Source organism: Ambystoma mexicanum, chromosome 9 (genome assembly GCF_040938575.1).
Source record: "Ambystoma mexicanum isolate Mex_15411 chromosome 9, UKY_AmexF1_1, whole genome shotgun sequence".
In the NCBI taxonomy this organism is placed as follows: domain Eukaryota; kingdom Metazoa; phylum Chordata; class Amphibia; order Caudata; family Ambystomatidae; genus Ambystoma; species Ambystoma mexicanum.
This window is the reverse complement of record NC_090931.1, coordinates 708,974,802-708,984,415: the sequence shown is the minus strand read 5'-3', so window position 1 is coordinate 708,984,415 and position 9,614 is coordinate 708,974,802. Positions and strand designations below refer to the sequence as shown.

The 9,614-nt window shown below is 41.8% G+C and overlaps 1 protein-coding gene across 1 annotated transcript; it reads left to right on the top strand.

Annotated features, from left to right (window-relative positions):
• The first annotated feature begins 252 nt into the window (after positions 1 to 252).
• Positions 253 to 8,174, top strand: LOC138489724 (gamma-crystallin-3-like). The gene is made up of 3 exons (XM_069617369.1): positions 253 to 261; positions 5,541 to 5,783; positions 7,899 to 8,174. The coding sequence occupies exons 1-3, from the start codon at positions 253 to 255 to the stop codon at positions 8,172 to 8,174; spliced, it is 528 nt and encodes a 175-aa protein (XP_069473470.1).
• Positions 8,175 to 9,614: the final 1,440 nt, after the last annotated feature.

Below are 9,614 nucleotides of genomic sequence, written 5' to 3'. Positions count from 1 at the left end.
ATGTTGATGATACTCTGGAAATGTTGCGCTTTAGTTACTGTCTGGAGGCCGCAGGTTTCCCAGTAAGCAAATACACACAAAAACCATGAACAACAGTGGAAGAGGCACTGTGTATATTTCACTGACTGGGCAGAAAAGGCTGTGTGCATGCAGCATATTGTTCCCATTATATGGGGTAATTCAGTGGACGTATATAAAGGATGCCAGGATCCCATGCACATCACTCAGTCGCATATCCATCCAGCAGCCAACATGGGGAAGGTAAGGCTACTTTTGGAACAGAACCACATTCAGAAACAAGAATTCACCAATGTCATGATATGATTTCAATTCAGACATGAACTGCGTAAAACCAGCCTGGCTTCTCTTTTATGTTTTTTCCCTAAAATCCTGCCACTCATATTTATTTATTTTTACATTTATAGCAGCGCTTTAAACCCTTAGGCATCAAAGCGCTAGCAGTTTTGGAGTGGTCAGGTCAAAGTTTCGCTAGATCCTTGTGTTAACAACCAAACTTTCAGCTGCTTACAGGAGTTCCAATAAGATTGGTCAGCTCTTAGCGCTGGTGGTAGGCTGTTCCAGCGTTTCGCGGCGATGACAGTTCTCCCAGCTCTGGTTCATCTGAATCTCAGGTTGATGAGACAGTGAGAGTATATTGTGATCTTGTTGGTCTCAGAGCTTGGGTCTTTGAGGCTTTCTGAGACAGGTAAGGAGGTAGTGTTAGACAGGCACTTGTGAGTGATAGACAGTGTTTTGAAGGTTTTATGTTCTTGAATTGGGTGCTAGTGAGTTGTAATTCTGGCCACTGAGATGTGCTCATGTCTGAGAATGTTAAGGGCAGCCCGGAGTGCATTGTTTTGGATCACTTGCATTTTGTAAATGTTTCGCTTTGAAGGGCCCGCGAAAGAAAGAGCTTTGCAATAGTCTAGCCTGGAGCCAGACAAGGCTGGAGTGATGGTGAGGCAGTTGTCTAGGTATAGGAACTAATTGCAGGCGTTGATGATTTTAAACGTCATAGGTTTGTCTGCTTCTTTTATAGCCCAAGTAGAGGATGTAATCACGTTTGCTACCCCTGTGGTCTCCCTTGCGGGGTAAAAACTTTCTATTTTAAATTGAAGCTCCTGGGCTTTGGTCAGTGCATTGTGGCTCTTTTTTTCTGGAGAGGATGGCTTTCTTGTTCACGTCTCTTAAAAAAAAAGAGTGGGTTCATAAGTGTAACACTTAGCACCAGACTTATCAGTTTAATGGTGTCCAGTACAGAGTGTAATTTGCTTTCTGACTTTGAGAACATTTATACACGTAATTTCTCATTTTACTATAGCCAGTGAGATAGCTATAGCTGGTCAGATAGCTCAGTGGGATGAGCGCTTGCTGCTGTGATGTGTGAGTGATCTGCAGGTTGCAGGTTTGAATCCCGGCAAGGTAAATTCACCTTTCATCCTTCTGAGGTTGATAAATGAGTACCAACACAGGTGGGGTGATATTGTATGAATATTTGTTCTACATAAAGGGCTTAAGAGTAAGTGCTATATAATAAAACATAATGATCATTTGGCCTTGGACGTCTGCTTGAATTCACAGTAATTTGGTAATCTGGGCCTATACACAATGATATTAACCATACATATTGTGATCCATTCTTGTATGAAATGCATATCACATTACAGTGATATCGTAAACATAATTTTCGGAGTGTACTTAGGAACAATGCTATATGATGCCACTTCCTGTTTTGTCAAGAGGTGAAACGCCATGTTCCATTGCTTCCCGTGATGTCACTTGTTGTGATGTTATTGGAGGTCAAGGGTCAGGTGATGGCACTTCCGCAACCCCTTGCATTTTGGTGAAATTACGTCCCTGAGTTAGATTACCGGTAAGGACTGCCATAGCCTTATTCAGTCTGCTAGTTCTGTTCCTGCTTTTGACACAAGGATACATAACGGGTTTCCACTGCCTAACTGGTAGTTTCCCTTGTGTGTTTTCAGCCACTTATAACTAATTTAACATCTTTGCCCCATCCAATCATCCCCTGTTCTAAGAGTACTCTTCTGCTGAAAACTGTGTGCTGTTTGTCTGGTAATTGCCACCGTAAGGAATGTGCACGTCTCGCGGGCACCCGCTTCCTCCCTCTTTTTCTGATGCACTGTCGTGCTTCCCTTTTGCAGCCTCTCATAATAGAGCATGCAATTGGAAGCGCTCACCATTTTGGCAGCCAACATCTGGATTCCTTCTAACCCATCTATGCTTTTTGGAGATGCAGCCTCAGGAACGTACACCGTGGTCCAGCTGAGGCCTGGCCTGGAAAGTGATGTGTAGTGGTAACATAGTTGTCTGTTCATAATGAACACTGTGCATCCCCAAATTCAATTGAAAATAGTCTTGTTTACTAACTTTCCGGCCAATGGATTTGATGACACCAAAACCCCTCTGGTGTTTGCTTACCTTTAAGAAGCTGCCATCTATTGCGGTCGTCCTGCACCCCACAGAAATGAATTTGCACCTGTATTGACCTCAGCTTGTGTAGTTCCCCAAGCACACCTGTATTTTAGAAACGTGAACTGTTCACCATTCCCAGATATGGAAGGTTGGAACGTGGGCTGTATTCTCTGGTCCCCCATCGCTGCACACATGGGTGCTAAAGGTGAAGTAATTAAAGAAGCACGCTCCTTCAGCCCTCCAAGCCACTGAGGGAACAGTGTTGAGTCAACATTACAGTTAGACTCCTGTCCCTGATGCGGCTTCTTTTTTTTCTTTTTATTTCGCTTTTGGCACCTGTGTGTAATGCTGGTATGACCCTGGGGGTGGTCCTACTGCCGCCGGTAATGGCCCATCACCTGCGTTAAGGAACCCTTGCTTCGCTCTGGCCCTTAACCTAGGCAGCAGGCCATTACAGGACAGTCGGCCTACCCCAGAGAGTTGTATCATCTCAGTATTTTGAAAGCACTCGCAAGTTTATTGCTCTTTAATCGAGTACATCAGTTCCCCGGTGGCTTTTGGAATGTGGATTAGGATTCTGGACCCTTGGTTTTCTGTTTTTAAATGTGTGCTTAGGGGAAGTAAAATCAGAAGCCCAATGCAAATTAATTCTACAGCTTCGTCATAATTGGTCGTTGTCAGAGATCTTGCAATGTGTCTGAGGTCAATGAGCTGATTGTGCAAACACATTCAGCTCTAATAATGTGAGCCTCCCTTACTCACAAAGAGCAGTTTCAAAGCAACCAGAATGCAAACATGTAATGCCCCTAATGCTCATTGTAAGTCCATAGTCTTTCCCTTGTGCCTCATGTCTGCTTAACTCCCCTCCATCTTTGGAAGCTTTTACATCTTTTGGAACAAGGTATCGGAGACAATTATCGCATTTTTTTCATGTATTCATTAGTTGTTGTAATTGAGGCACTCTCTGAGTTCATAAACACATAGATAAATGCAATACAGCAGGGCGGCATTACCAAGGCACTATAAATGGTGGTTATAGTTTGGCTGTGCTGGACATTAAAGGAAGAAAGTTTGGGGTTTGTGACTGGGCCCTTTTCATGCTTAACACCGAAAATCATTGAATCTTGTCTCATTGGGCACAAAACAAAGTGTTGTGGTGGAACTGCACCACCCCAAGACATGCTGTCTAGATCATTTTGGTTATAAGGTGCAATTATGGGCATAGTGGTACGATTTCACCCCACTTAGGAAATTATAATAAAAACCTGTTTTCTGAAATAACCACCATTTAAAAAAGAAAATATTGTGTAAATGTGCTTAATTTCACAACATTTATTATTGTGAAATAACTATTATAAGCATGCTGATGACTCGTCGATACCAGGTAACTCCTGCATGGCAGAATGTATTTGTTTTACCTAGACTACCTTTAGGGCAGAGTGTTCTTGATTTATGAAACTGTGGATGGATGTGAGGGCAATGAGCTGTCTTCTGCTTCCGAGGCCAATTACTCCTTCCCCCCTCTTCTGAGGCTGCTGAAGATAAGGAGCCAATTAGCTTTATGGGGGACAGCTTTACTAAAGGGTTCAGCAACTCATATTGGCCAGCAAACAGCAATTGATCATGTCTAATCAGAGGTAGAAGTGATACAGAAATGTTGCAGATCCGACCTTGCCAATGGCAGAGAGAGGATAGGATGGTAGCATGGAGATGCACGTGTTAAGAAGTTGAGGGTTGGAGAGGGTAGAAACCCAGAGGATGGGATTTGTGAAAGAAGGCTCTGCTACTGGATTATTTTCTTTTTGTTTGATACAGTCAATATAGATTTCATATTAAAAGTTAATTTTAAATCTGTAATGAGAGCTTTAGATAATTTCCATCCTGCATTTCTAGATATTCTTGAAAAAGTGTATGGGAAGAGGCCATTTTATTTCTCTTTTGCTATCAATCCTGTTATGACATTTTGTGCATTTTCAAAATAAAATAAAGTGAAAGAAAACAAGAGATACTCCGAACGTTGTACTCCAAAGACCTAATTTCAAGGGGAGGAGGCAAAGCCCTGCTATTTTCATGTAGTGAAAAAATGTTGGCAAATCAGGCCCTCCTGCTATTTCCAGGCTCTGGGTGCCGCTGTTGGAGATGCTGATTGTGACCCCACATTGGCATGGCCATAGCTGTGATTATGTAAACAAGACATATTCACACCTTTAAATATATGCAAACAATGCAAAGGGGCAAACAATTCCAAAAGGATTCATAGATACAAGAATGCAGCTGTTTGTTTTATGCATCAATGCACTGCCAGGGATAGTAAGGAGAACAAAATACAACACATGTCCCAAAATGCACCCTAGTAAGCAGAACAAAGCTCACTAAGCAGTTCCCTCCACAGCCACACTGGAGCTAGGAAGCAGCACTTGACAATGCACATGTGATGTTTTTTTCAGCTCTGGTGTTGACACACCAGGGATCGAGATCGAGTCTCACCCAAAGTAATGGCCATAATGTAGGCCTGGTCTGCTGCCAGCTCATAAAGCCCCTATTTAGGTGCATGTGGCTACTAGCACATAGGGCACGTGCAACATTGGTGCATACGTGTTTTTAAGGGAATGTAACTCTGTGTGTGCAGATGACACAAACCAATTCCCTTAAAAACATGCTACAAAAACCTCGAACTGCCACAGATAGGGAAAAGGTGGCAATTGTGTATGTCCATTGCTGTAGTGGAGATGGGGGCCCCCAGAGTGAGAATATTTGCCGGTAAGTGGGTGGTGAGTGGAGCAATGTAGATGTGTGCCCGGTTTCCAGGCGACTGTGAGGCCACTAAATGGTAGCCTGCAAGAGAGGTACCCGAGTCCTGCATGGGATGGAGGCATCACCATAGCGTACAGACAGCTTTTTTAGCCACCAGATCAGCGGGTGCTGATAGCTTCAAGAGGGTATCAGGTAAAACAAAGGGGCATTCTTTAAGAATAAAACAAACAGTCCATAACTTTGGGAATGCCTGTTAAAACCTAGTAGTATTATTGACAGACACTCAGTTACCATTGATTCTTTTTCACTTTGGCCTCCTCATCTAATTGATATTATTTTGTTCAAAATAGATCATCTTCTATGAGGACAGGAACTACCAGGGGCGCTCCTACGAGTGCAGCTCTGAGTGCCCTGATCTCACCTCTTTCTTCAGCCGCTGCAACTCCATCCGGGTGGAAAGTGGCAACTGGATTCTCTATGAACACCCCAATTTCCGGGGACACCAGTACTACCTGAGAAGAGGAGATTACCCAGACTTCCAGCACTGGATGGGTTACAATGACTCCATCAGGTCCTGCCGCTTGACACCACAAGTAAGTGGGACTCCCTTTTGTTTTGTGTATGGATTGTTAATCTATACCTCTTCACAAGCTTTGGCCAATTAAGTAAACCTCATGATCGAGTATGTTAGTGTGGTCGTGCTAACACTCATAATAATAATAAATCAAAGCATAAGGCCCAAAGGCCCAACACATATTTGAGCCTCAGGCAAGAAAAACCTTGGGCTGCATAAAGTTGCACATGGAAGGACTCAACAATACTGTATAGTAATCATTAACTGAACAAACTATTGAATGATTGACATTTTTGTTGAGTTAATCAAGGTCTATTTTCTGCAACTTAGATAACTTTTTTCTCCAAAATATTCATAAAGTTCTAAAAGAGCCTTAAGAAGGAATTGGTTCATTGCGTGCAGACTTACTCGCTCATTTTGTAAAAAAGTGCAAAATGCATCCATGGACTATCAACGTTGGCACTTGTGAGTGAGTCACTTGCATTCACTTTTCAACCTTCACAAAACAGAAAGAAAATGGATAGAGTAAATACTGGCAAATTACCTTTATCCATTTACAATACTTTAAGTGAAAAATGTAAATGCTGACTGAAAATAATGCTTTATAGATAACATTTAAAAAAGATTCCTCTCGAATCCCCTTGCTTTAACTAGGTGTGAATTGCCATTAGTTTCCACGATAATTCCTTATTTTTACTCCGGCATGAAAATCTCACCCTGGCGTAAAACAGATTGATGTTGCGTGAGGAGCTTACAAGTGGGGGACAAACAGTAATTCTCCGCCCATCTCCCCATTCAATTGCAGTACGTGAAGAAAATGTCCCAGAACAGTAAAATAAGTTTAACGACTGGCCTACCCCCTTTAAGCCTCATTTGTGCACTTATTTTAATTCTCGGGGGCATACAAAATGAACCTCTTAGTGTTTTCTTCCATCACATGTTTTTCCAATTTAATGATAAGACTCCTTCTGATTGTGAGAACTTAAAAGTCTATATTATTGTGTGATATAGCGACACCCTCTTAACATAACGTAAATGTTTGGAAAAAAAACAAGTTCCTGAATACATCCTGCATTTAATTTCCTGAGATACAAGTGCTTAAATCGAAAAAAGAAAAAACAAATGTCTGATGTACAATAACAGGGAAGCCCAGTAATACTGTACAATTAAGTACCCATTCTTGGTTCTGTGACAACAGGCATAATAACAAGTGCCAGCCACCCCACTGTTTAAGAGATTCTAAGACATTTTACCATAGCTGTACATTTTTTTGTTTTACAGTTTGCCTTACACAGTAATGTACTGCGATATCATCAATGTTAAAATTGTGTTGCATGTTTATTTTTTTTATGATAAATTGATTATAAGGTGCATTATGTAAAAAGTGGCAATATTCACTGATACAAAGTACTTTGTATTTTCAAAAAACTGCGTATGACACAAGCTCAAGCTCAGTTCACGTAAAAAAGATGTATCTATGTTCATTTAAGTACGTAAAATGACCCCATTCAAAGGACAATAATATTTACCTTTCATATAGCTCATGCCACAATCAGATGTTGTTCTTGTTCCTCCATAATATGTGTTATTCGTACCCCAGGAATGTAAAGTGAGCATTGTGATTTAACAGTTGCACGCCTCCCAACATCCATATCCTTCCTCAAATTACCAGGTTCCTTCTTTATGATGTCAAAGCCCTCTGCAGCCTAGATTCTTCCTGCAGTTGCACCTTCTGCCCTTCCCCCATGTGACTTCTCAGTGTTAAAGTGTCTGGGCTGCTGCAGCATATGCATCCTGCCCCTGGCCTACAAATAGCTTTCTGAAACTCACCTTGGGCTACATTTGGTTGTAATGGCTGTGAGCTTAAATTCAGCCTTCCCGATCATTATAAAGCTTAATTATTTACCATCTCAATGGTACTCAATTTTTCGACCTTGATGAAGGGATGAGTTGGCCCAGCTTTCATTTGAACCTGTGACTACAGGTTTGAAACAGGTGTCTGTGGCAACTGATTAACTCTCTGCACTATTTCACCAGCTAGTGCTTAGTTTTTTTTATTATTCTACAGTCTGTTTTACATAGAAGGGTCTTAATGGTAATCTTTCTTTTTTCTTTGTCCTGTTTGTTATCACAGCATCGTGGCTCCTACATGATAAGGGTTTATGAGCGAGAAAACTTTGGTGGGCAGATGATGGAGTTCTCTGAAGACTGTCCACATGTTCATGAGCAGTTCCGCTACCACGACATCTACTCCTGTAATGTGCAGGACGGGCACTGGATGTTCTATGAAGAGCCCCATTACAGAGGACGTCAGTACTTCCTGAGGCCAGGGGAGTACAGGAGATACAGCGACTGGGGTGCATCAAGCCCTAGAGTTGGATCTTTTAGGAGAGTTAGGGATCATTATTAATGTATTCATGTAATATAATAAATTTGAGCACAGAATGAATCCGTTGTTTTGCATACTTATTAACATGTATCTGCAATATGTTTTTAAAAGCTTGATAAAAGGTAAAGAGATATCAAACTTGTCTAGTAAAATTACAGAGAAATGTACATGTTCCTCATTACTTTGTTCAAAAGAAGAGACTTCACAACAGTTACACTAAAAAGGTAAAGCATTTGAAATCGACTTATATAGTCCAGTTTCACCCAAATCACAAACCACACTTCAACCCACGACTACCATGTCTTCTGCATACTCATCGTCACACTTGCCACCCCAACTATGACATGCTTTAACATCTTACTGCTGAAAACAATATCTACTATCAGAATTATGTGCTCAAAAATCCCCTTGGTCTCTTATTGCCACTTCCAGTGTAGCCCACTTTGTGTCATGGTGTACCGCCGGGGTTATGTCCATCTTCTTCCAGTAAGTGTACCCCACAGCCCAGCCTCGGCCCCACTCCCCTTTTCTCTCTACACCCTTGTCTTCAGTACCATCAACTCCTCATTTGGCTCCTCCTACTAGCTATGCTGAGGAAACACATTTTCTTATGTCATTCCTATCTGTCTGATAACATCCAAATCCCCCACTGGGGTGCATTGACAAAGTGACATTGTACTTTCCTTCTTTATCACCTCGAGGACCACTGCTGAATGAGGACACATATTCAACATCCAAAAGATCCTTCTCTGCCTCACATCACACTGTGTGAGGACCCTGCTTGATACTCTTGGCTAAGCAAACCACACTACCCTAACAGCCTTCCCATTGATCTCTTGCACTACTCCCTCCATCCCAAGAGAAAGTAATGAACGTTGTCACTTGTATATGATAATTTTCATATATAACCCTTAGGCTCCACCTTCAGGCATTACGTGGTTTCCTTAAAGTGCAAGAAATGCCCAGTTACACTCATTATCTGGCAGCTGAAATGAGTTCACCACTACTCCATTCCTACTTGAGGAAACTCTTCTAACTCTACATTCATCCTAATCCTCTACTAGTAACCCCAGCTTCAGGTGTATACCCTAACTAAGCCCCTATTTACTAACTTATGATTCGGGTCATTTGCCCTCATGGCACTTCTCCATTTAGGTCCTCTCCATTTGACCTAAGTCTGGTTACCTCCCTCTGCACCTTCAAACCATCTCTCTAGGCCCAGGTGAAAAGGTGACCTGGGAATATTTGTGGTTTAATTTCAAAACAGCCCGTGGATATTTGTCAATAACTTGGGTCTCGTGAATTCTAGAATGCACCTACATTGGGATTAGGGAGCATGACCTGCTCGAAATAGTTAAATACTATTAAATGGTATTCTCTCTATATCGAGTGCATCGGGCCTGTGCAATGAATAGAATAATTACTAGGTCTAGATTGGGGTGTGAAATGTGCAGTACACTT